This window comes from Ixodes scapularis, unplaced genomic scaffold (genome assembly GCF_016920785.2).
Source record: "Ixodes scapularis isolate PalLabHiFi unplaced genomic scaffold, ASM1692078v2 PGA_scaffold2__306_contigs__length_199485367, whole genome shotgun sequence".
Lineage (NCBI taxonomy): Eukaryota > Metazoa > Arthropoda > Arachnida > Ixodida > Ixodidae > Ixodes > Ixodes scapularis.
In genome coordinates this window covers 61,066,713-61,093,844 of record NW_024609857.1, presented here as the reverse complement: position 1 = coordinate 61,093,844, position 27,132 = coordinate 61,066,713, and the positions used below count along the sequence as shown (strand labels likewise).

The window sequence follows — 27,132 nt, the reverse complement described above, 5'->3', positions numbered from 1 at the left end:
CTTTTCGCCCAGTGAAGTAGCAAGAAGCGGACGCTTGGCAAACAAAACGCACGCAAGGCTCAAGGTGACCAATTGTCAGTTGTAGTTCACTGGTACTAGACGGTATTATTGAAATTGAGCTCTAAGAAGCACTCGTGGGGCGAGGTGACTAAGCCACGTCTTATTAAGTTTGCATACGGACGCACAATATCCGGTGTTTCGGGAACCAAGGAAAGTGCCCCGGTCTTCGTCTTGTATCGCTCGAGAATGAGTGCATTGTGCGTCCGTAAAAAGTCAGCTAATCGAAAATACAAGCAGCGCGTTCGGTCGCGGCGTGATAGCATGAGATGAAGCTGCGCAGTCAAAACCGAAACTGAGTGGCCAACTAGTTCCAACTTCCCAGAGTGCACTGCGTGGTATTTCGCCACGATGGGGCGTGTTTCAACGGTTTTTTGGTTTCAACGCGTCAACTTTCGGTTTTTCGTATTAAAGTTACAAAAAATGATCCCGATTTTAATTATTTATTTTTAAGAAATACATATTATTAACAATAAAAAGCTTGAAGCCAAATTTGTCAAAATATTTACTATTTCTGAATGTTGTATGGTCGGCGCATATAATTTCGTCTGGCAACAACAAAATCGAGCGCAATGGCGGCGGTGGACCCTCTGTCGTCTTCTCCGTCTTCTGGGATGGAAGATGCGGATTTACTGTATCCGGAGCTGATGTCCACCGAGGCTCTGCTGTCCTTATTCAAAAAGGTGCTACACGTTGAGCGCTTCCCGAAGCACATCGGATCAAATGCTCATCGAGTTTCAAAGAGCACCCGTAGTCTTCGCAACACGTTTTCGCGTCCTACTAAGCCGGGTGGGAATCGTCACTTTTCCCGTTGCCGCTGCTTCTCGGCTACTGTTAAGCACGCAACTTAATGCAAGCACGTTCAAACCTCCAACTGATTGTTGTACCACAGCCGTAGTTGTCAAAGACGTGCGTTTGCAGAAAGCGATTGCATATTAAATATTTGGGCGGGCTGGCAGGCGCACTTGCGTATTGGTTTTGCGTTTTAACGTTGCTGTTCAAGCTGGAACGCCATCCAGGGTAGTATTCTTTTTTTGCAAATAAATATTATTGTTAAATAAGTTGATCCACGTACCTATACGGTCCTACTCATATCGGGCGCAGACTTTTTTTCTTTTGTGCGTGAAGCATACAATTTTTGCCGTTTACACATTAAACCAACATGGGAAATCTGGACGTTAAATGTTAAAGCACACCCAGCGTTTGCACGCAACCGAACGTATTACTTTGTTTGACGGACCAAGACCCAGTGGAAAACTGCATTCCTTTCCGCAAAGCACACAGCGTTTGCACGCAACCGAACGTATTACTTTGCTTGACGGACCAAGACCCAGTGGAAAACTGCATTCCTTTCCTCAATGAGCCTGTAATGCAATCCCCGATGCAAATCCCCTTTCTTGCTCAAATCGGTTTTCGAGAAAATCTGATACACCCCTTCGTGTGACTGATCTAGAACTAACTTGCATGTGTCACATTCTGAAACAGCTGTCAAAATTGCAGTTAACTTCTCATGTCGAAAAGAAAACACGCACAACTGGATGACTGCATCTTCACCACAGCTTTTCAAACAAGCTACCCGATATCAAAGTTGCCAGCTGTCGTTTTGTGGCTCGCCTCTGCTCTACCTGCTACGGCTTCTTGTCAGTGTCTCATTTGTCATGTCAGTTGACAAGTGGCTCTCCTGCACTTCGCAACGTGTAACAATCTCTAGTGGAATCCTGGGAAAATAAATGGTCTGTGGGGACGTAGCTTGACACTGCCAGGTGACAGTTCCTTTGTGTGGTAGACCGCTCTAAAAATATTGCGTACCACTTCTGGCTGGTCTCAAACACTGGGCTCGTTCGATTTACCTGCACCAGCCTACATCGATGCGGAAAAGTGTAGCGCAGTACAGAAAAGTGCAGGTTAATGTACTTCTAGTATGTGCTTTAAAGTGGACTACACCCGTAAATCGAATATGGTGGTGTGCACAAAGTGTGGCTGATGCAGGAGTGTTAGGTGAATTGAATGCAGCATGTGTAAGACATACTCTTCTAGAAGCAGATGTAGTTGCAACTTGCATGAAATTGGATATTGTAGCCCACATTGCACCGCACACTATTTTCCAGTCTACCTGATAAGAGCGTGAGTTTGAGACCTTGAGAGAGAGCATATTGGTGTCACCATTATTGATCAATGTGGAAGCCAACATCCCGGGTAACCTTTTGTAATGCCGCTCAGCCTCTCATCTCCCCATTTCTCCAGAGACACGTGAGCCATCCTCGACTAGAGGAACTAGACAAGGACTCCCTGGTGAAGCTGTACCGGACAACGCTGCTGCCCTTGCCGCAGCGTGAATACGGGCAGAGTCGGGTAGGGAAGCGACTGGCGGCTTTGCAGAGCAGTGCCGACAGCCGCCACCAAAAGAGGAAGGCAGACTCGGAGGACGCTGTGCCATCGACTCGGTCAGTGCTTTCGATCGGTGCACATTAGAGTAAGAAAAGTGAACTTTTGTTTCTACGCTACAGGTGGGGGCGGGTGGGCAAACGTGACCCAGGAGCAACTAATGAAGACCTTATTCCAACCTGACGTTGTGGGGTAGGGTCAAACAAACATTCAGAGACCCCTTTGTATTATGGCTGGTTCACTCGTGCATCATAACATAAAATAAACACTTGGAATAGCACTGCTGCAGCGCTGGCTCAAACTTAACACTGAGAGAAAATCGTAAGGGTGCAGGCGAGCTGGTGAATATTAACCATGTTGAAATAACCTGAGACTGGGGTAGAGAAGAAGCATCAAAGCGTAGAAGGGACAGAATAATAGGACGTCGTCCTGTCTATTTTCTGTCCCTTCTACGCTTTGATGCTTCTTCTCTACCCCAGTCTCAGGTTATTTCAACATGGTTAACACTGAGGCAGCACTGTATCACTGATACAGCACAGAATCAGTGCTGCATCAGCAAGGTCCCTTGTAGTACTTTGATTTAGTTAGCTTCATTGCAGAGTTCAGAGCTAAAGCAAGATATACAGATTGAGAATCTCATTAAAGCTGCATTAGATATTTTAACTGCCCTGCAGTTTATAAAAAAATTATCAGAATTAGACCGGTGTTAATTCACTTTTGTCTTTGAGTACACAATGATCAGGGAGCCTGATCAGCTCTTTAAGCTTTGCGTCATTATCCTAGCCCTCTTGCCACTTCCTAATTAATCTCCGAAGCTCAATAATCTCGCACATAATTCGTATGGAGGCCAACGCTACATTACAGCAAACTCGCGTGTTTATTAAGGCAGTAAAGATGGGATAGACTCAAACCGCAGCATGCTCCAAAGTATCACGGTAATGCCCTCGATACTTCAATAATAATCTGCCATAAACGTTCAAGACAAATCGATTCCTTCACTTTAATCTCAACTTCCATCTGGCTGCCCCACACTGTCAACAAATACCAGCAGGCACCATAGAGAAGAAAATATGAATTATTTTACCTTGTGACCAAGTCACTGTACTTTTGTTGATTTCTCACAATTTCATGCTTCCATGAATTGAAGAAAGTAAATGTAGCCTAAATCACTGAGTTCACTTCATTTTTTTTTTTCATTTTTTCTGGATGAAGTTCAAGCTTTTTAGAATCATATTGGAAAACAAAGCAAATCAGCTGAAGTATCCCAGAACTCTCAAGATTTCAAGTAAAAACCTACACTTTAGTGCTCTAGGAATGTAGCTCCGTTCATGTCAATTTTAATCCGTTTTAATCTCCAAGGACTTCATTCTATTTCCTTGGGGGCGGCACCACACATTTGAGTTCCATCAGGTAAAACCGGCCACTAAAATGATAAGACTTTCTGGTAACCAGGTCCAGGTGGCACTTTTTAAAGCAGCCAGAATGTTTAAACCATGCTAAATTACATTCAGAACCCCCTGTTTTGGGTTAGCTATAAACAAAAGCAAGCTGTGACAGTTACAGAGTCCCTACAGTTTTTTTCCCCTTCTCCAACAAAACAGGGGTAGTGGAAAGAGCCATCCTCAGCAGAGTTCGAGGCTAAAGCCCCCTCCAAGCATGCAGGGGTCCAACGACACCAAACCCTCCAAGAAGGCCAAGACCCCCTCGATGGGGGAGGGCGACCAGGCCTGGGGCGCTTGGGATAAGCCAAAATCGAAGCCAAGCAAGGTTAGTTGCAAAGACTGCTAGCTCTCCCATGACTGCCTTATGTTTCTGCTCAAGCCCGCCAGCGCAATCACCGATTGGCTGCAGTGTGTCCGCGTCTGCCGCAGTAGCATGGTCATGAGTGTGCCCCCCCCCCCTCTCCCCTGCAACACCCCCTCCTCCCATGCTCGGCTATGGAGCTGGGTGTGAAGAGTGGGGGGAGGGGTGTGTCGCTCGTTGTACTTCCTTTTATTAGGTGCCATTGACGTTTCGTGGCAGACAAAAACCAGAGTGTGTGGCCGCTTTCTACATTCCCGGCACGGGGCACCTGCTTATAATAAGTGCTTGGTGAGTGGCGCCACCACGGACCCCGAGCCATGTGGATTTGCCTGCCCACGTCTGGCTGTGCGTGGCTTTCCCGTGTCTGGGGAAAAGGGCATCCTGGTGGTTGAGCTGAGCCCGGGGCAGGTTTGGACCCTTCGGGGTTCCCCTGGTAATTACAGTACTTCGGCTCCAGCTTCTCATAGACGGGCGTCCTGGCTTGGCCCGGATGCCAGGACGCCCGTCCTGATACCAGGATGCCCGTCCTGATACCAGGATGATTCAGTCAGTCGCCTTTCTTCTCCTATCCTACCTTTGCTTTTTCTCTCTTTCTGCCCTTTTTTTCTATTTCACCTTCTTTGGCGGCAAAGGTGGCGACAGAATTCTCTGTTGCTCCACATTTGATTCTAGCACCCTGGTAGCACTGGCAGAGTAACATACTCGGGCAAGCCACACCTGTTATGGGATGTTACCTATCCCCTTGTTGGGCTTTGTAGTGGGCGGTGCACTATAGATTACTGAAGTCTCTGCCCTTCAAATGGTCTCTAAACAAAAAACCTTCCCCTATCAGACTTTGAAAAGGGTCCGGTCCGAAGTAATCCGCAAAGACACTTCAGCTGCAGCCCGGGGAAGCTTCATCTGCTTTCTGGTAAACCACTAGCTAAACTTTCTCCATTTCTAATTTCGAAAACTTTGGAAAACTCATTTGGTCATAACTTCAAGGCCAAGAAATTAGCATCTGGTGACTTGCTCGTTGAGGTGGAAAACAGAGTGCAGAATGTTGTTCTTTTAGATTTAAACAAGATCTCAGGCTACGAAGTATCTGTCACCCCACATTGCACCTTGAACAGCTGTCGGGGCGTCATCTTAGAGGACCACCTCTTGCAGTCTAGCAAAGAGGAGATCTTAGAGGGCCTTTCCGGGCAGGGGGGGTGGTCGCTGTGCAACAAATCTCCATAGGCAGAGACGGACAGGAGAGACCATTGAAACACCTAGTCCTCCCTTTTGCATCCACCGTGCTGCCTAAAAGCGTCGAGACAGGCTATCTTCTCTCCAAGGTGCGCCCCTGCATACCAAACCCAAGACTATGCTCAGATGCCAACGATTTGGTCACAGCTCTGTCAGAAAAACGTGGAAAAACGACATGTGCAAAGTGCAGAGCTATAACCATCCAGCTGACACGTGCGAGGATACACTTCTCAAGTGTGTCAACTGCTCTGGTGCCCACCCCACCTTCTTTCGAGCCTGTCCAAAGTTTCAAGAGGAAAATAAAGTCCTAACGCTAAAGGTAAAGAAAAACCTGGCATACCCTGAGGCAAGTAAACGATTTTCCTTCCTCCAAGGAGTCATATATGCCGGGGTGACTGCCAGGGGGGCAGTGCCGCTACTAAACGCATCGGTGGGCCCCCGGTACAGTCTTTGCGACTTAGAGTGCTCGCCCAGCCCCCCAACCACCAGCGAAGCCTCGGTTGGGGGGCTGGGCCAAATACAATAGCTGTAAAGACCTTTACAGCTATGGTATTTGGGGCCGAATGCTGAAGTGTGTAGGAGACTTTTTGATGGACAGGACATTCCAGGTCCGACTGGGCTCTACTTTGTCAGATCCATTTGTTAAAAAAAAAAGAGTTTCTCAGGGGGGCATCATAGCGTCACCTCGCTTGTCGTCAAGATAAATTCCATCGCCAGAATTTTCCTGTCTTACATCTCATACTCACTTTAAGTAGACGATTTTCAGATCTCGTGTTCCTCTTGTAACAGTTTTACCTGTGAACGCCAACTTCAGTTAGCTCTAAGCAAACTTAGTAGTTGGGCAGACAAAAATGGTTTTAGCTTTTCTCCGGAAAAAACGGCTTGTGTGCTGTTTTTCTTGCGTTGTGGGCTACCTTTGAATCCAAACCTCGAACTAAAAGCAATGCAGTTGCCTGTTAAAAATGAGCACAGATTTCTGGGTGTGATCTTTGACAAGAAGCTTACTTTTATTTCCCACTTGAAGTGCCTTAAAGAACCTTAGGAAAAAAAAAAGTTTTTTTTTAATCAGTCTTGTTGGGACAAGCATGACAAAAAATAAATTTTACGCAAAAAAAAAAAATATTTAGAACAATATTGACGGCAAGAGATTTATTTGAAATTCTGCGCGCAAAGTCTATGACCTCACGGAAATGTCCTTCGCTCTTCCGACCTCAACAAGGTGATCATTCACTCTTTCCGCCTCAACGTGAAGGTGAAGCCGATCCACCTCACCTCCACACCAAGAGAGAAAACAAGTGGAAAAAAGGTGACTACCGACTAAATTACGTCTCGCGCCATCAATATTGCTCTAAAAGATTTTTTTTTCCGCATTGTATTTATATTTTGACACGCCCCAACCAGACTGTTCAAAGAGAAGTTTTCTAAGGAAAAATGCCTTGAAAGTATGAACCCCTTAAAAGTTTTGGCACGCGAGATTTGAGAATCAGATAGAAGATGTCTGCTGCACCTATACAATTCCCTTGTGCAATCTAGTCTTGACTATGGTGCTATACTGTATGGATCAGCACGACAATCGGCTCTGAAAATGTTAGATCCAGTGCACCATCTTGGTTTACGACTTGCCACATGTTTTCCGTACATCCGTCATTCTGAGGTTATACGCAGAGTCCAACAAGTTGTCATTGGATAAAAGACGTCAATATCTAAGTAAGAGATATGACTACAAAATCTTAGCTAACCTTCGCCATCCAACATGATCCCATAGAACATTCAAGGTTCTCTCGCCTTTTCGCAAATAGGCCCAGCATCATGCGGCCGTCAAGCCTTTGCCTTGCAGGCTATCATACATCTCTTTAGATTTTTCCTGATGGAATGTTCCTACTTTCACCATTTGACTATATTGCTCCCTGGGAGAGACTGCTGGTTTGTTGCAATTGCTTGCTTACAAAATATAATAAGCACTGTGTTACTTCAATGGTTATTCTGCAAGATTTTCAAAAGTTGCAGACAAAGTATGCTGATTATTGTCAGTTTTATACCGATGGTGCTAAGGCTCAATCCTTCGCTGGATGTGCCGTGCATTCTGAGAACTTTTGTGGAACAAAGTGCCTCAGTTCCATCGTTGGTATCTTTACAGCAGAACTGTATGCAGTATTGTTAACAGTTGACCATAGTAGACTGAAGAGAACAGTAAGGTCGATTATATATGTGGACTCACAAAGTGTGATCACTGCAATTAGTTCCTTCAAAGACACAAAAAATATGCTTGTACAGCTTATCTTGTACAGCTTATGCATGCCAAGATTACTTGTGCATTGCAGAACAGATCACATATTATACTTTGCTGGATTTCAAGTCATATAGGTATACTGGGTAATGAATGACAAAGCTGATATGCTCGCTGCTTCCACTCGGAACCTTCAGCAGTTAGCAGCCTCCTCCCCTTACCAGGATATTAAACCGGTCGTGAGGATATCACTTTTCCAGAGATGGCAAACAGAATGGGACAAAAAATCTGACAATAAGCTTCACCTCACCAAGCCCATTCTTGGATTGTGGGAGAGCACCCCTTTAAATGGACGATGCAACCATTTTTGTAAAAAAAATGGGTTGTGCGTGTGTTTATACAGCCTAGAACTTGGTCTGCCTCACATGGGCGACAAGTCTCCCAGCTGTAGATGAGAAATTTAGCCAGTGCGGTACAACCGCTAGCCTGGGGTCTTTAACGTGCATCACGCAGTAGTGATACACGACCGCACGCCGGTACGATGCTCATCCAGATCGAAACGGGCAGGGGTGGGGCTCGAACAACCATTTTTGTACTTTGCGTAAGTACCGTTTAGAACGGATCCCTGACGTTAATGACCTGTGAAACACCCGTTTGTTTTCCACCACATGAAATCAATGTCGCAGAAAAGATTAAAGAAAAACAAGCAGCGTTCACCCCCTCAAATCGCAGCCAGAACAAGCTGCCTCGTGATCTGGAGCCAATTATGTGCTGCCAATGTTGATCATAGCCACGCGCTGGAGTTGGCAGGGCACAGTACACATGCCGAGTTCTAGATATTGTTACGGTTCAGCTGTTGTCATCATTGCAGTGATTGGGCACGGGCCACAACCTAAATTCTTCTCGAGTTATCAATTATCACGAGCCCAAATTGAGTGCTCACACAATGTTCGGGTCAAGTCTATGAGCCACATTCAAATATCATCACTGGAGGATACTGCAATCCCCCAGTTACGTCATCAAGTTTTGCGAAGGAGAGATTGAATGAAAACACTCACTTTTGTCCTTGAAATTACACAACAGCAAAGGAGTTTCTTGGCCAGTGGCATTGCGTGCGAGTATCCTTGAGTCCCACTAGTGTCAGTAAGCTCGTGTAAAGTGAAGAACATTCCAATTGAATATCGTTGCACTGCCCTTTTAAAGAACCGATTCCATGAGGTCTTATGTCGCCTGGTAGACCTCTTCTGTGGAGAAGATCCACCACGCTGTATACACTGCGGGGATATTGTTTCCATCCTACACATTCTATGAATTTGTTCCAGTCTTGATGTAAAACGGTGGCATCAGTTTCCTGAATTATTTAGATGTCATGTACCTTTTCACCCTCTTATTTTACTAGGAGATCGCCCCCTTATCCCATTTGAATGTGTTCTCAGTTTTATTTCTAGCACTGGCTTTTTACACCAGCTTTACCCATGATAATGACAGGCAGCATCCCATTTTAACCAGAATGTGAATGAACCCAGTTTGGCGCACCTTGGTCTAAGTAGCATTTTGCGCCATAAAGCCTCCAATCATCGCTTTCTACATCGTCGTTTTCTTTTTCACGTGTTCTGGTCTTTGTCTGCCGTGAAACATCAATGGCGTTTTTCTTTTATGCCATCCTGATACCAGCGGGGTGGCACGCTGGTACCGTATGCAATAGGGCCTCTGTGTCCAATATAGCAAAAGTATATGGATGTAGAGAAGGGGAGTTGAGGTATTTTGCTTCTGGCTCAGGGCGCAGCGTGATGAACTGGCCCAGCGGCATTCTGGCCAGGGTTTCACGAACACCATGCGGGCAACCCCAGGTGCGCCAAGCCGCTGAAAAAGGGGTTGGAACATACTGCCACATTATCTGTTGTTGCAACATGGCAGTCAGTTTCATGCTTAGCATGTCACACCCCATATGGCATTTTATTCCTTAGGGTTAGCATCGGTCTAGTCCAGCTCGTATTGCCGCCGACTGTACAGGCACTTGAAGCACTCATACCAGGTGTTTCACCCAACACTGGCAAATACCTTACCGCAAAAACTGTGCGTCGCACAGGAGATATTTATGCCGTATTTGTCGTCACCGAAGGGCCTTTTTAGACAGGTGCCCAGCATTTCGGATAATCAAAGCATTAATCGGTTTTCAAAAAAATAACTTTCCGATTTGTAAAATTAAACATACTGTTTTAAGAACGTGCTACCGAAAAGCGCCAAAAATTTCCGAAAGACCTGCATCGTGCCGAAAGCATTGGAGACATGTAAGAGCTACTGCTCGAGCGACAAGGTGCATGGTCGGCGGAGCAACAAATGCACACAATGAGGAACACGAAAGATCTTGTGGTTCCGTCAAAGTTGAATGAATTTCTGGGACCCAGGAAAACGAAGCATGCAATCCAAATCTTTCTAATATTGACCAATTTAGTGGTTTTTCCACAATGCCAAACAAGTTTCTGAATAGATTAGAGCATTTACTTTTACTAATTAAAAGTGAATTGTTAAGCTAATTAAAGACCTCATTAAATGCTTTGTACCTTAATAATTAGGCCCTTAAACAATGACTGTAATATGGAACTTTTGTTTTGTGTGGTTGGTGAAAAACCCGATTTAGTGAAGGTGCTGATATAGTGACGTTCGTGAAAACCCAACTTCACCACGGAGGTTGTGCTGCATAGGTCTCGGACACACACCACGTGGCGTCAGTCAAACGGCGACTGCTGGAGCCATCCAACCAGGTTCCAGTGGACTCCCAGCCGTGCGACTTCAAGCTTCCCTTCAATAATAATAATAATCCCTGGAAAAGGGGAACAAGGAGGACAAAGGACATGCAGAAATCTTCAAACACAGCTACAGTGAAACCTGTTTATAACGAACAGCAGGAAACGCTACGATCAGTTCGATATAGCAAAACCCATTTACAAAACCCAGCTACGACTTTCCCGACGATTAAATATCGATCTTTAAATCGCTGCAGCCACCCAGATCCAGCGGTGAAACCCTCAACGTTCAGGAGGGATGCAAAATCTCTAGTCTTGCTTTGCAACATCGGTTTGGAGACCGGCAGGTTCCGCGCACGAATGCCTAAAAACCATTGGTACAGCGCTTTTTCCACCTTGTCGTACGCCGGCTTGCGGATGCGCCTGCTGTCCGCGTTTGGCCGTTCACGAGGCTTGTACTTCTGGGTCAAACTAGAGTGCCTTCAAGTTCTCTTCGGCGGGACATGAAGGCCCCTTAGGTCAAATGAAAGTGACTTTAGGTGAAACAGGGCGCGAAGGGAGAGGAGGCGAGAACTTCTCTTTCTTTCTCATCTCTTCGCTTCCTTCTTGTAACAACGCGCTAGATTTTTTTTAGCTTATCTTCGTTTTTTAATTGCTTTTCTTCGTAAGCAACCGCTTTGCACTTAAAAGATTTTTTTCAGTGCCCCTTCGGAATCGCTTTTCTTCGCTTATTTTTGTTAGCAGCTCGAGCTTTTGGAATTTTTTTTTTTCTTTCCACTTTTTCGGGCGAAGGCATTGGCTGAAAGACGAGTGTTTGCACGTTTTTGGAAGCCTTCCCAGGGGAAAAAAAGTTCGATATAGCCAATACGTTGTTCGTTATAAAAAGTACTTTTTACATACATTTTGATTTAAATTTTTCGTGAGTTCGATATCGACAATAATTCGCTGTATGTGGGTTCGTTCTAAACGGGTTTCACTGTAGGTGACTGGTGCGTGACTGAAAAAATCTGCCTGGTCCTGGTATCGAACCAGGGACCTTTACATTTCCAGTGGAGCACTCTACCAACTGAGCTACCCAGGAGTTAGACGTCAGTAGAGAAACGGGTTTTAAAAGCTGCCACCATAATGATAATGCCATCATGATGATAATGCACTAGTTGCATTATCCTCATAACCTCAAAAAGCAGGCCATTCAGCCTTGTTGGTGACTGGTAGCAGCTGTTAAAACCAGTTTCCTCGACTGATGTCCAAGTCGCGGTTAGCTCAGTTGGTAGAACGTTCCACTGGAACTGGAGAGGTACATGGATCGATACCACCAGGCGGATCTTTTCAGTCATCACCTAGCTGTGCGTGGAGATTTGTGTTCGTCCTTTATCCCCCTTGTTCCCCTTCTCAAGGGATTATTATTGTTATTCTTGTTCAGCTCGCTTGCACCCCTGCATTAATTGTATTATAAGTACTTCCCTTCAGCTTTCTCGGCACTTCATGCAGCGTGCAAAGCATTTCACTAAATTAAAAATATTTTATAGATGCCACAAATGTAAGAGCAGTTTGCCCCGTTTTTGCAGAAAACAAGCCCAAGAAACCACAGGCCTGAAGCGGAAGGTCCTCCTAGCAAAAAGCAGCGAAACCCAATCACATGGCCTTGAAGAAGTCGTTGAGTCTCTCACCGTGTGCTGCATTGCATATAGGTACAACTCAGCCTTGCAATCCATGTTGCATTATACAAAAAATGCACTGCAACCCTGTCTACTTTCTTAACTTCTTTATTGGTGCTATTCGTTTTCCAACTGCCTCTCTTTTAGTGTAATATTTTGTTGTGCTATAGAATCAGTCATACTCACGGTTGTTGCTAGAGTCACCAAACCTTTTCAGCGAATTCCTGGACAAGATGGGGTATGAGAAGACAGTGGGTTGAACTTGAGCTTGCATACATCGGTATGAAAGCTTAACCTGTTCTACTTGCTGCAACATTCACTCATCGTAAGCAGAAGTGAACCGAGCGATGCTGATAGCAAAGTACATGTGTTATATTGGCAGCAGGCACCTTCCCTAAGTGGTAGATTGCAGCCATCAAAGGCAGAAGCATCGAGCAAGTGCCGACGGCAGGGACACATGCAACATCTTGTGGCCGTTCGGGGGCTTTGCCACAAGAGTATGGTCATGGTTAAAAGGAACACAAACCATGGAGCTGCTACCAAGCAGAACCTGCATCACCTCATAATGGAGGGCAAAGGAAATAAAAGGGACCAGTTCATCCTTCAACCTATGGTGCTAGGTTTGTGCTGTCCCACGATGCATCCCAACACAAACAAGAAATGTGAAGTGGTATCGCAGTGAATTGGCTGCTCAGAATCCTGCAATGCCTTTAGCCTTTTCGCTACAAATGACACTGCCATTGTCCCCTCACTGTCATTGGCCACACAGTTGTCAACAGTCTTTGGTTTCTGCGCAGGAGGAAATGCGACTAAAGACCGAGACAAATATCCAACGACACACACCGACGACAATCTTAACAGAGCAGCACCGCCGACTTTTGCCAGGCAGCTTTGCGAACTCTGAACGGCCAACGCTTCATCGTTCATCTCTCGTAACCGTGAGAGTACCTAGGCATGTGTTGGTAGTCGAGTAGTTCGATTCCGCGATTCCTGCCCATGCTTATCACGAGAACATCAAAATGGCATTGGTGCCTTCCTTGTCACTCCTCCAAAAACTGCGCAAATTCTTTGGTTGCTAGAGACTGCTGTGGATGAGTACATAGAAATGGAGCTCATTTCGAAAGAATGATTATCTGAAACCTAAAAGCCGACCTCACTTTACTGTAGGCTGTCCCGACACGAGATTAAGGTAAAATCCCGCAGAAGTGCACACTTCATTCAAGCGCCCACTAATAACATTTCCCAAACTTGGGAATTCTGCAAGTATACTATATGTTAACCGCCTGACTTGGCCAGACAAGGCCCCATATCTAGATTAATCCAGTTTTCAGTGAAAATGGGGTGGGCGCTCCCTCAGCATTTTACGGTAACAAGACGGCAAAAAGTGTGCACGTTCAGATGTTCATTGAAATTGCCAGCACAGGAGATAAGGAAAACCACTGACCAAATGCACAACAGGTGTTGTTTTCATAGATGATTACAATGATGACAGCACGAAATAATACACCTTATTGCTAGTGTGAAACGGATCAGTTTTATTGTTATATACTGTGGGGACCGAAGAAAGAGAATAAGGATGGCTCGGGGGCCTCTCCTTGGGCACCAATATGGAGATGAGATGACCACTACAAACTATGACAAAAGAAACATCACACACAAGTGTGATGCTTCTTCTGTGTTTGGTACAAAAAAGAAATGGACTGCTTGGAGTGACTAACAAGTAAGGGCTTTATGAGCCATGAAAATGCCTTTGTGCATCCCAAAAGGTTCGGGACCCCCATTTGAAAACTACTTACCCAAAAAATCTGGAAGACAGCAATCGTCATTGGCCCTAGCAACCCTGCTGCCAGTCAAGCTCGCTTTGTTCAGCTCTCCAACACTGTAATGCGGCTTTGCTGGCTCCTAGCTCCCAAAAGTCTCTATACGAATAGAATTAATGCTTTTTATTGCCACGCAAATTCTAAAAAGAAAGACATGGCAGCTTGATGACTCGGTTCCGTTGCACCATTTTCAAGTTGCTGCCCAGGGCACACGCCACGTGTAGTGGTACAATTGGTGCTCTTGCTACTCTTGTAACTCTCGTACCTGGGGCTTTGATGCCAGGAGGATGGCTGCGCAATCGAGCGATGGTAAACAGAAGCATGGAACATTGAGCCAAATACTTTACCAGGGAGAATACATTCCCCTCCGTTCATTCGCTGGAGACAGTGCACCAACACCGCTAAATTCCCCCTAGAGGCGCGGACATCCGAGAGAGTGCACGTGTGACGCCGAGGAAGAGGGCTGCCGTCGGTGCACCGAGATACCGGGTTCGCCGAGACAGCATAGATGGCCGTCTCGACCGGCCGTTCGAGTGATAGACGGCAGCACCCAATTCAAGGGGGAAAACCCTGGGGCTGTGGCACACAAACAGCCGCTGGAGCTACGCAAAGCCTGTCCGTGCCAAGGCCATTGGATTTCCGCGAAGCAAGATGTATTCCCCTAGTAAAGTTTTTGATCGAGAGCGCAGGACCGTACAAAGAACAAGAAGGGGCAGAAAGAAATTTGACACGGGAGGCGGTGTAATGCAACTGCTCGTTTATTGTTAATTATTCGGTCTTGTCGTTTATTATAAATAGTGGCGGGAGAGATTACAGTGTCGGCCGGCCACACGCCTCGTGGGTCCAAAGTACATTGCGCATCCCGTGTGCACAGCAACATGCCCTCAGCCCTCCTCCTCTTCATTGTCGTTCTTTCTCTTGTTTTTCTCGCGTAAGAGAGAGAGAAAGAGGGGGAATGAAAGGTGACTGGTGCGTCGACGCGCCGTAACCGTGAGAAACAGATGCACACACACTCTCGGACCACGTGCACTAAAAGGGAGGAGGCTTTTCTCTCTCTTCTCTCTCTCTGCATGAAGCCTAGTGCCTCTGCTAAGCCCCTGGGGGAGGAATCAAAAGGGGAGAGGGGGAAGGAGGATGTTTGTGTATAGCAGGGAGTCGACTATCGTTTTTTTAAACCCTTTGTTATTTTCATTTTTTTTTGTGCGTTTTTTTTTTTTTTTTTTTCATTTGGAAGAGATGCAGGGATTTAGTAGCTCAGCGGAAAGCGAAACCAAAAGATGCAAAATAGACTCGTCTGCTTTCTGTTGGCGCTTCCGTAAATGTGGGAATGTTTTCACCTTTTTTTTTTTAGTTCTTTTTCTTGTTTTGTCATGTTTTTCTGGTTGAGAATTCCCCACACGGGGCATAAAAAGGGGGGTGGTTGTCGTCGTTGTGGCGTTTGGAATGTTTGTCTGTGCTAGGCGTGGTGGCATTTATGTCTTGCGTGTCTCTTTTACGCGTGAATGATTCAAATGATTCCCGAACTAAGGATTTTTTCTCTCACAAAGGCAGCGTGGTTTTTGATTCGGGGACACTCGGTTGCTGTTTAGTTTAAGGTGGGTCAAGAAGGGAAGCCGGCTTCAAATACTGACAAGAAATACTACTAGTACCACGCTTTTGCACTCGACAGTCGTCTTTTCTTCCCCATCTGTCGTTTCAGGGGTTCCGGAATAGCGTCAAGACGTACCGTGTGCGACATCATTCATTGCAGTGAAACTTCATTGATCAAAAATTAAAAAAAAGACTGGGCAAAACTGTACAGTCTGTTTGCATTAATCGTCACTCCATTCATGTGCCTTGGAATTGGAACGAGGCAATGAAAGGAGCAACGTCGCTTACCCATACACACACACAAAAAAAAAAAAAAGAAGGTCGATGGGTGGCAATGTTGTGAAGTTTCTCGGATCCGAAGAGCCTCAACGAGGGAAGCGTTGAGATCAAATAACCGAGAGAAAGCGACCAACTAAACTGGTACCTCAGAGTCTAAAGAGCACTATCGTACAACACAGGAAAGGACACTTCCGGCTAGAGCCCTGACCACTTTGAACATAGCGGATACACCCTGGAAGCAATGAAAAGAGCAACGAGGAGTCCGCTCCAGCCCAGTGTTGTACATACACACAAATGTTCCCAAATATCCTTTTTTTGAAGGCAGCCGTACGACCGGACTGTAGCTATGTCTTTTTCTCAAATACCGACGAAAGCTAAGCAAAGGGAAATCGGCACGCACAAAGGGTGGCGCGTCATCGCCGCAAACTCGTGTTACAATGCGAAAGAACACTCTCCAAAACACGGCCGTGTGGCAGTCTCCGTCGTCTGCGACGGAAATGCTGCTAGTCATGTCTCTAACGAAACAAGCCCAAACGTGCTGAGAATTAGGGTGGCTGGACTGGAAGGTTCTTCGAAGTCAAACATATGAACGGAGGGCAGCCAGCCGGGATGCCATAAGGGTATGATACAGATGAGATATAACGCAACAATTGGCACCGAGCATTCTTTTTTTCTCCGGTCGCACCTAGAACAAGACGTGCGCCGCATCGAAGGAAGCATTTGGAATGGAAGTTGGTTTCAGCACTCGCAGCAAACGCAAACGGGCGCGTAAAAGGTATACTACCGTGACCTGCAAACAGTGGGTGTGCTCTCGTAGAAACAAATTAAACTACCAACCACCATTGTTGCATTATTTAACTGTTTGGCAGAATAGTACTACCACTTTCCTTATTTCAGGGTGCATAAGTGACGTTAACAGCAGCAAAACTAGAGTTTTATGGTAGACGCATTGAGCAGCTTTCTGTTGGCTGTATATGGCTGGCATTGCTTGGTGCAGGATAATGGCAATAAAATCGAAAGAGGTCGTGGCGGGGGACGCTGTTCCAATCGGTAATTGTTTTGCAGAAGAAAGGAGAATAACCGAAACAATCCGAGCGACTTGGAGCCACTTATTGCCTCAAAGTTTGCGCATATTTATGCTGGTTGAGAAGGTATGTGGAAGATTAACAGTGCTCAAAGTAGAAAAAATTTACATTGCAATCTAGAAGAGTGGCATTACGTTATTGATGTCAACAAAGAAACAAAAATAATTGCTTTTTTTTTCGTACCATTCAATCCACATTTCTTTTCCTGCACAGTGGTCAACCTCGAGCCAGCGTCAACGAGTGAGTATTAGGCGAGGCGAGGTAGTGTAGGGGTGGCACCATTGGAACTGGGGACGAGAAACATTTCGGGGAATGGTCTTTAGTTCTCGGACGCCCAGGGGTGAATGTATTGATGCGCGTGTCCTGTTTCATTAAGACCGATTCCTCCCATGTGACTAAGAAGCAGAGATCTCCCAAAAGCAAAGGAACGAGCAAAGATGACAGAAGGTAACACTCTGCTCAATGGCGGGTGGCAACGGCTGCGATAGCACAGACAATGCGGAACAACACTCGAAGCACAAAAAAGCCTGGCTGCTACGCCTCTCTGGCTAGCACACACCCGTAGATGCCGATAGGTTACGGGCAGTCTGGGCCTAAATTAGAAAATCAAAACTACGGCCTTTCGACGTGGCTCCGAGGCTGCTATATGACAGCAGTGCTAGGCAATAAGTACTCTACGCAAAAGAATGTGTCTCTGTGACCCTGAGGAAGTATATAATGAGAACTATGTGAGACGAAACAACTTGGAGTGAAATAAATAGGCTTGCCTTTTGGGGCAAAAAACAAACAAACAATGGAAACAAATGCTACTAGAAGTCAACAATCGACACGCTCGACAGGCTTTCGTGCTCGGTGCCCCACAGACAGAACGGAAGGGCCTTCTCTTCAACGGAACACACACACTCGTTGGGAAATGGCGTCGCGTAAAAAATGCTTTTGCCACTCACTCAACAGTCAAGCAAAAACTCTGTACGAGCAGCCTACGATAACAGAGACCGGCACGGGACAGCTTCAAAATGACTAGACCCGTTGTGCCGCCGAGCTAGCTGCGATAACAACGCGACAGCGAGATCATCAGAAACTGGCGCACACGGAATGGCTTGATTCCCTAGTTTGCAGCAAGGTTCAACTCGCACTTCTTGTTTTCGAATGCCGGCGCCTGCAGCCACAAAAGCTCTTGCGTAACCACCCCGGCACCCACTTTCCTTCCTGTTTGTAGCCCACGTGCCTACCAGGAGGTTGTATGTTGCTCTTCCAAGGGGAGGGAGGTGGGTTGCCTGATTTTGGGCGCTTGCTGAAGGTACCGTGGCGGGGGCCAAACGAGGAATGCTCGGCGGCATGCCTGCTGAGCCGGGAGGGGCCAACGAAAGAGAGTGGACGAGGTCGCGAGCAGAGAGCGGACAACGCCAAGCTGCCGGCCACGGGACCAACTACACGTACACAGTCTCACAAAGCTACACAGAGAGATTCAACCACGTGACTGCTACACAACCGATGTATAAAAAATGTTGAGCAATGATGGCTATTTTCTTACGTCTCCGTCGACGGCTCCCCCGGCGCGACTGGCCGTCCTCTCGACGGAGACTTCGGCGCGTTGGGGGGCGCCTCCGATCTGCGAGGGGAGGAGACCCTTTCCCCGCATCAAGCGAGGGAGAGAGGGGACCCCGGGACCGTCGCCAGCTACCCGGGCGTCGGAAGTGCGCCATCCCTTCAAAGGGCCGCGCAGCGTCGACTCGACGAGTGACCTCCTCTGCCGAAGCTCGTTTCGTGCGCAATTTAGTATCGCTAAATTTACGTCTCTCCTTTTTTTTTTTTTTTTTTATTTCTAGATAAAAGCAAAACGAAATTACTGCATTTCCAGTCACCGCGAGCTAGGTCGCTAAACGTACGACGTAGCGTGCGATGCCGGCACGTGCGGCGACGCACTGCGCTCGTGGCACATCCTCGACGCGACGACGTCGCGCGTTCCATGTGGTAATGGCAGTGTAATGCGTCGACGGCTTCATGCCCGTTGCACGGCGCTCGTTATCGTCTGCGACGCGTTTTCTTTCTTCCATAAGACAAACTCAAAACGGGTTTACATCTGAGAGACGTCGGGCGCCAATGTGATTCTCCCTGTGCCGTGTTGGGGCATCGCCTTGCGTTTCGGCGAGCTTCGCATGCGCCCCCGGGCATTCGTACGCGTGGAACAATAGCGCAAGAGTTGGCTCGTCCACTAGCTCGAAACCAGTGCCTGGCACGGGAAGGAAACCAGAGACAACTGAAATTAATCGGTATCTCGTCCTAAGCAGGGGGAATGCAAAGCGGCAATGTGTACCCGGCAATCCTCAGAATGTGCAAGACTCCGCACTGCCGTGGAGTGCACCGAACAGCCAGAGACGAACTAACACATCCACCTCTGTCGTCTCGGATACGCGCGGGCTAGAATAGAGCCCACGTCAAAAAACGTCTTCGACGGACCAGATTCCTCTCTATTTGGCCAGTACTTGCGCGGCAACTCGACGCTTTGTTACTTCAACTGTACAAAATTATTGTTAGCAAACGACGCCCCCCCCGCCCCCCCACCTTGGAGAAGGTGGAATAAACGTCTTTCTGCCGAGGGCTGCAGCCTTCAATGTGGGACCGCCTTTGGCCGCGTGCGACGGCCGCGGCCGGACTGCCTCACGCAACGAGCCTACAAAGAATGTGCCGGTGCAGATCTCAACAGCCGGAACGTTCCTTGTTGGTGGGGGTGCCTCGACCTCTCGTATCGCTACAATACAGTCGCCCGCCCTCGTGAGCGTGGGTTATATATATATGTATATATTTATAAATCCTATAAAAAAGCAGGAAAAAAAACCTTACGGCCGCAGAAGGCCGCCGAACGAGCGGCGCCCTGCTGCCTTCCCTCGGCCGTCGAGCCACATCTTATGTATACTATGTACAGGTCGTCGCAATTTCTCTATATGTCGGAATCGCAAGCCACACGTGGCACGGGAAACTTCTGTCCCATCGCCAGACCGAACGGCAAACGTCTGGCGGCTTACGAGCCAACTCCTGCCGGCTCGAGGTCTGTGAGCGAGATGGTCTGTGCCGTTTGCGGGACCAGCTTCCTCGCGGCGCCAGCGCTGCCACGTCCCGCGATCGACTGGCGCATCGTTCCCCCCTCCCGACGTTCTGTGCTTTGAAGTCCTGCGCCCGTCGCAGAAGACAAGATGCATCTTTGGTCGAGGTCTAGGCGTACTCTCGGAACCAAGTTCTCTTCCCGGACCCTCGGAACCCACTTGCCTTTTGTTCTTTCGAAGGTGCACTATATTTGCGGAGACATAGAAAAACGGAAACCCAAGGCGGCGTAGAACTCGCCCGCGATGTCCGAAGGCTGCCACTTCTAGCATTTAGTGTGTCGTCAGCTTCTCCTCTTGAGTGTGAGCACCGTGGGGGGGGTCCTTTGGGGCTTGTGCAGATAGAGAGACCCCCAATCTTCCTCGTCCCTGATGTAATGTTTCTAATTTTTGGTTTTCCTTTTGCCACTTTTGTCTCGCGCGGTGGCTGCACGCCCGAATGGTTAATCACCGAGGAGCAAAGGTGTGCGCACCAGTTCTATAATTATTTTTAGAAAGACCCCGAGGGAAATGGCCCAGCAGTCGGAGCCAACTTGGCAAGCGATCGGGAAAGAATCCGCGGGAAACTTAAAAGAGCCTCCCACCTTTTTTGCAAGAAGCGGAAGCTTCGCCGGCTTCCTGCTGCACCCGAATGACCATCTGAGTACCAGCACCTGCTTCTTTGCCGCACGCTAACACGCCCCCAATTTGTCGCTTTTTTTTTTTTATCGAACCGAGATGAAATCGTCAATGTATGTGACGAAACAACGCCGAGCCGCACCGAAAGCTCGCGCCCTCGCTCCGTCGCGCGACAACTCGCCACCGCGGCCAACGCGGTGGCTTGTCCCCGGCCCCGAAGTGAGGGCGCGCACACGCACTTTGCACGCCGATTTCGCGCCTTGGTCCGCGACGCCGCATCGGTCCCACTGAAGCTTGTGCCGCCGCTCACGTGTACTTGGAGACCGCGTCGCACCTCGCCTCCTCTGGCAGCACGTGGAAGAGGACCGAGATCAGGAGGCGCCGGATGGCCGAGAGCTCGCCCTTGATCTCTTGCAGCTCTCGGCTCTGGCTGCGCCCCAGTGCGGCCAGGCACCCCTCGAGGCCGGCGAGCCGCGAGGCCACCGTGCCAAGGGTGGTGGTGGCAGGTGGCAGCGCGTGCTCGCCGCCCCGGTGCTCGGCCGCGCGGGGCAGCGTGTGCGCCCCACCGGTCCCCCCCGCCGGCGCCGCCACGGGAGTGTGAGGCGGGGCCTCCTTGCCACGCTGCGCGTCCGACTTCTTGAAGAACTCCTCGTGGAAGCCCCCCAGCCGCCCGAGGTCTCCGTCCAGCTCCTCGAAGTTGCGGCCGACCAGCAGCTCCGAGCCAGAGAGGCCGCCCCCGGACAGCAGGCTCGACAAGTCGAGCAGGTCATTGGCCGGGGGCGGGTCCGAGCGGCCGGCCTCGTGGAAGTGCAGCAGGCTGGTCAGGTCTTCGACAAGGGGCGGGGCCTCGTGATGGTGCGGGTGACCGCCTCGGCCCCCCGCCAGGTGACTCTCGCTGGTGGCCGACGAGGACGGGCGGGGCGCGGCGGCCGACGACTGCAGGTGGCTCTTGAGGTCGCCCAGCAGGCCCCGGGGCCAGGTCATGGTGGCCGAGGGGTCGCCGCACCGCCCCAGCTCCGCCACGTGCAACATGTGGCTCGAGCTGGCCGCAGAGGCCGCGCCCCCGTGCGCAGCCGCCACCCCCGCCGCCCGTCTTGCCGTACCTGCGGGGTGGGGGGAGACGCCACACAGTGGGCATCCCTCACGCAGCACCACGGTTTGCATGGTCGGCTCTAAAGGCTGGTTCATACAATTGTGTGTAAGCGCAAACAACTGCATTACGAACGCTTGTGACTGCTTACGGCGAGGTGGTTGCTACGGTAGCTAAGATCAAACAATGCGTCGTAGTGGAACGAAAGGAGTTGTAATGCAGTCGGTTACATTCAAACGTACCCATCTGTACCAGTTTTTAGCGAGTCAACATTTTTTTAAGAGCCTTAGCTTCTCTGGAGGCTAAGCTAAGGCTCTTGACGAAATGTTGCTTTGAGGCCTCCAAAAGGTTCCCTTTCAAAGTTTTGTTTTTCCAGCTTTGACCATGTTCATGTTTCATTTGGTCTTTTATGATGTGCGGCATTTAGACATTAGTTTGACCATTCGTTCAAACCATTTTTTCAAAGTAAAATGTAGTCTCCCATCTATCTAACATTTGCTAAACTGAAACTGCATAGCTGAATGGCTTTAGAACGAATGTCAATTTGTGCCGCATAATTTTCACTCGATTAATCAAGTATTTATCTAGATGCTTTGCGCACAGCACAAAAGTGTACATATAAACAAGATGTCACTTTAAAACTTGTTTTCTGGCACACCGTAAAGTTCCGAAAGAATCCCTGCCGCCGAAAGATCACCCATCCCGTTTTTCTGGCTAAATATCTGTAACATCAAAATTTCTAAACATTGCCCACCCCCCGGTTCCCATCAGACGTCAAGCGATGTCCGACGGGAATCGCATCAACTGCGCTATTTGCTGTACCGCCACGTCTGACAGGCGAGTTCATAGCGGATTCCCACGTTTTTCTCCGCGATCTGCGTGCACGATATCTGCTCTCATAAAATGCTAGTTGTTTCCATGCGCATGTTGCACCGTGAAATGCGAATCTGCTGTGTCCGCAATCTGCGGTATTCGTTCCCATGACATAAGGATTGTAGCGGATTCCCATACTTTTGTCCGCGATCTCGATTCCATGCAAGTTGGTCGCGCGTGTGTATTGCATCGTGAAGTACGATTTTGCAGCGTTCGCGATCTGCGGTATTTTTCCCTGTAACATACACGAGTTTGTAGTGGATTCCCGAGTTTTTGTCTGCGATATGCACGTGCGATATTGGTTCCCGTGACAGGCAAGTTTGTAGAGGATTGCCAAGTGTTTATTGCACCATAAAACTTGTATCTGCTGTGTGTGCAATTTGCGGCATTCATTCCGTGAGATGCGAGTTTTCAGCGGGTTTCCGCAGGCCCTTTGCAGCGTGAAATCTGCTGCGTCCGCAACCTACAGTATCCTTTCCCGTGACACAGGCGTTTGTAGCAAATTGATTCCCGCGTGTTTATCACATAGTGAAACGCGAATTTGCAGTATCCCCGTTCTGCGGTGTCAGTTCCCGCGTCACGTGGTTTGTAGCCGGTGCCAGGGTGTTTATCATAAATTTTTTTTAATAAGTTTGATTAAGATAGATGGTGTTTTTCACCATTTATCTCTTTATTTTAAGTGGGCATTCTTTCGGAACTTTACGGTATATAGACTCAAAACCTCTCAAAAATAAAAAAAAAATATCTATACTATGCCAAATGCCTCGATAAGAAACAGACACAGCTTTCAAAAACATTCATTGTGGCTGTTGTCCACACATATTAAAGGAGCTGTGCAAAAGTTTCAGTGCTTTGCTTAAATAATTTGGGAGTTGGTGTCTCGACCTTTCTGAAGTAAAGAACAAAACACCGCTCTTGCCCGCATGTCCTAGTTTTTATTTTAAAAATGGACAAAGATTGAGGTTTTTGGCACCCCTCAACTCCTTAACCATCTTCCGAGTCAAGTGCGCTGTGACGTCAATGGGGGTTGCGCGGGGTTCCAGGAGGCTCTCTCTTTAGAGCCATCAGTGAGCAGCGAGAACTCATCCGCTCGCGACCGCGTGACCACGTGCTGACGGGCACAGCGCGAACAATATGGTGAAAGGAGGAAAATCTCATCCGGCTCCGGCCATACCCGTCCAGCTCCGTCTCCCTCCCCCTCGGGCTTTTGGCGACTGTTCGCGGTAGCAGACAGAGCTGACGGTTCTGTGGACCTAGGATAGATGGCGCCGCTAAAACTCCGTATAATAAAAGTTTTGTCGATGATACCAGGTTCTTGACGCATTTATAAATTTATGCTGGAACGACAATATTTACAGCAAAGTTACCTTTTATCGAGCAGGTATTCGCACAACTTGCTATCTTTCTACAAGAGCCCCACTGATGTCATGCCGCGTGTTTCTCATAGCCGCCGCTCACGGCTGCAGGTCGGGGAATATTCTCATTTTTGCCTCGCGATTACGCGGCAGAATGGCAACATTTCGAAGGAAGGAGGTGTGTTTTTTGTCCTTTGTGACAAGATGAACAATGTCAAAAGTAGAAGATGCCAATTCTTTCAACATTAAAATCGTTGCACTGCTCCTTTAATCACAATGCTATTTCTGATTTCAGACATTCCTGCATGCTCACATCTAATAGATGTGACTATAATACCCTACAATAAGGGGCCTTATGTATTTACTTATGCTTATTCATTGATGACTATGCGGTGTCTGAAATTTCTTGATTTCCAAATGAATTTAAGAAAATGCCCCAAAACAATGCTCCGTGCTGATATTCCTCGTGAATTTGAATTTATCAGAAGAGCTGACTTTTCAATAAGTCAGTGGCCAAAGAAAAGTACTATGAATGCTTGTGGTGCCATCAGTAATATCCTGAACAATGTGTTATCCATTGCACATGGATACATTACATCAAGCTGGGACTTCCTTGCATCTGGGATTTGCTGCCCTATCTCATCGCACTTTATAGCACCCGTCTTCAGAAAACCTAAGATTGGGGATTGTAAAAACAAATGGGGTCTAGAGAACTTTGGTGCATCCTCCCACCCCTATGTGTTTCCCAGTCTCAGTTTTCTGGTCACTTGCCTACTTGTTTGTTGCTTAGATATGTCAGTGCAGCAAACTGTTCCAGCAATATCTGATGAGAATTGATGTTTTTTCGCTCTCGCATCATTCATTTCGTGTAACAGGAAATTTAATGCCATAGAAATGACCCAAATAAATCTCTACTTAGAGAAACAAGCTTAAAAAAAACACCCTTTGCATTTCCCTGCAAAACTCGAGAAATTAGCTTGTTTTGGCCTGTATGGCATTTTGCCTCACTACCAACAGAGAATGAGTTAAACTTTTGTATTCCGAGTAAATAATCTAGAGGTGGGTACGATACAGTCTACGGAGGCATTGAGTGCACTGAGTTAACCCCAGCCAATGCCCACATTCAAGCACTGGTTCGTAACCCCCACTCTGGCTGAGGACCACCAATATGCGACGTCAAACATATAATGAGGCGACATGCCATGCAGGGACAATGCAACGACGAAGGAGGGCTGCATACAACGACAAATGCCTGCAACACTGGTGTCTCTCGTTTACAGCCTGGCATTTAGAACTTGTCACACGTGAGACTGAAGGGATGGTGGGAATAAAAGAATCCTGGGAGGCACGCTTTGTCGGTTTACGGCTCCACAATATCGAACAAGCTCATGCGTGATGACGTGTTCATGCTTTGTCGTACAATCACGGACAAAACAAATTAGGATGTGCCCATACATCCTAGTTCACGTCCCTAGTCGATACTACACAGTGGTACTAAGAGAAACCATTTTTTTGTATGAGAAACCTTTTTAACACAAAGTCAACGCACAAAGTGCATCCTTGTGTTTAAATTCATTTGGTCCACGACTGTACGAAAACCGAACAAGGTTCCGCTGTTATGCTCGAGTCCCGCTAGAGCAACCAGCAGAAATGACCAACACCGACGAGCCTCCAACACGTGCAGCATGCACATGATGGGGTACTGATCTCGGAGGTGTCGCACTACGTTCAAGAGGATTGCGTTGCTGTCAAGGAGGTCCCCTGGAGATTTGCTTTTGGTACTTTGCTGTGGGGACTCGTTTCCTCTTGCAAATGTAGAACAGAGACCTTCACTTTTTGACAAACAAATAAATGTTCGACAAAACGTGGTCGCTTATTGTTACTGATTAGCAGATGAATGTGAATGCAATACCTTCTTTCCCCTGGTTTTGGGCGTTCTAGCAGATATAGAAGCACTCAAAGAAGTTTGGCAAATAAAATTTTACTCAGGATTGACCCAATCCCGAAGAAACAAAATTTCACGTGGAAATGAAATAACAAAGCAACCCATATTCAAAATGCTAAGAAAGCAGCCATACAAAATCGAAATTATGAATGTAGTAGGCTGAAATGTTTATTGTAGTACGCTTGAATGTTTATTGTTTCAGGCAACTCAAAAGAAACAAACTGCATCCCATCCCCCAAGTCCTCTAAGGCACTAGATATTTTCTGCCACGACCGTTTTGGAGGAAAGACCACAGTCCCCACAAATAAATCCCCACAACGAATCCCCGGGGGACCTCCCCGACTTTCCTCCTTACCCCTAGATGCCCCTTTCCACTTCCATCCTCCTCTCTCTCTCTCTAATCATCCTCTCCCTCCTGCTTTCCTCCTCCTTCTCGGGTGTAGTGCGACGCCTCTGATATCAGTACCCACGATGGCACCCTTGGCAGGCTTGCAGTCACTCGGCGCTCGCAAAGTAAGCACGCGTGACTGAAAGCCTGCCAAAATATAGCTTTGTGTACATGCTGCACTTGTTTGAGGCTTCTCGGTGATGGTTGTTTTCACTTGCTGCTCTACTAGAACTCTGGCATTATGATCGTTTAACCTAACGACCACAAAGTCTGAACAACGCACCTTTGGAAAACTCAACACTTTTTTGGCTCGGGTGTAGTGCAAAAAAAAGGCATACACAAGCAAGGGTCGGCTTCCAAGCATCGTAAAAGTAGGGTCTCTGATTCAGATATTGTGGGTTGTCCAACAATAACACAAACTTCGTTGCCGCATGCAACTTTCAATGCCGCACACCAGGCGTGTTTGCAGAAGCGTGCAGACAAGCGCAACCACCCGTGGATCGATTCTCGGCCGGCACGACACAAGACGCACAGGAGGAACGACATCGAGTGTGCAGCGCTCTCGGGCGGTGGTTGAAGCTCTCTACCTTTCTGCCGCCAGATTGTCACGCCTGTAAGAATCCCTGCGCCTGCAGAGAAATCCAACAGAAGGGGGGCTCGACAAACACGCCGAATCTGGCCGGCCCGGAGAGGTGGCCAGTGGAAGAGGGCAACCTAACCCTCTAGTCTATGATTTCTTCTTGTTTAAAATGTCAAGCTTACGGTATTCAAGGATATTGGGGTATGTACGTCATCAATGTGTTTGATACACATGTCAGCGAGGTAATGTTACTAGGATGCTGAACTGAACACCATCGTAAAAACTTTTCTGTTGTTATCAC

The 27,132-nt window shown here is 47.7% G+C and overlaps 2 protein-coding genes across 3 annotated transcripts in view; one reads left to right on the top strand and one right to left on the bottom strand.

Moving 5' to 3' along the window:
• The first annotated feature begins 608 nt into the window (after nucleotides 1–608).
• LOC8040360 (ashwin) lies at nucleotides 609–15,699 on the top strand. Of its 2 annotated transcripts, XM_029972030.2 has the most exons (5): nucleotides 629–846; nucleotides 2,302–2,501; nucleotides 4,044–4,209; nucleotides 12,018–12,140; nucleotides 15,627–15,699. In XM_029972030.2, exons 1-4 carry the CDS (start codon nucleotides 781–783, stop codon nucleotides 12,096–12,098), a joined length of 513 nt encoding a protein of 170 aa, XP_029827890.1. In that variant the 5' UTR covers nucleotides 629–780; the 3' UTR covers nucleotides 12,099–12,140; nucleotides 15,627–15,699. The 2 variants fall into 2 exon arrangements, with proteins under 2 accessions (XP_042147825.1, XP_029827890.1); XM_042291891.1 differs by having other exon boundaries at nucleotides 609–740; nucleotides 12,018–15,699.
• Nucleotides 15,282–27,132, bottom strand: part of LOC8040357 (WD repeat and coiled-coil-containing protein) — a 46,466-nt gene continuing 34,615 nt past the window's right edge. The window contains 2 exon segments of the mRNA XM_029972028.4: nucleotides 15,282–21,683; nucleotides 21,685–21,703. Of these exon segments, the coding sequence (XP_029827888.1) occupies nucleotides 20,907–21,683; nucleotides 21,685–21,703 (796 nt within the window). The 3' untranslated portion in view covers nucleotides 15,282–20,906.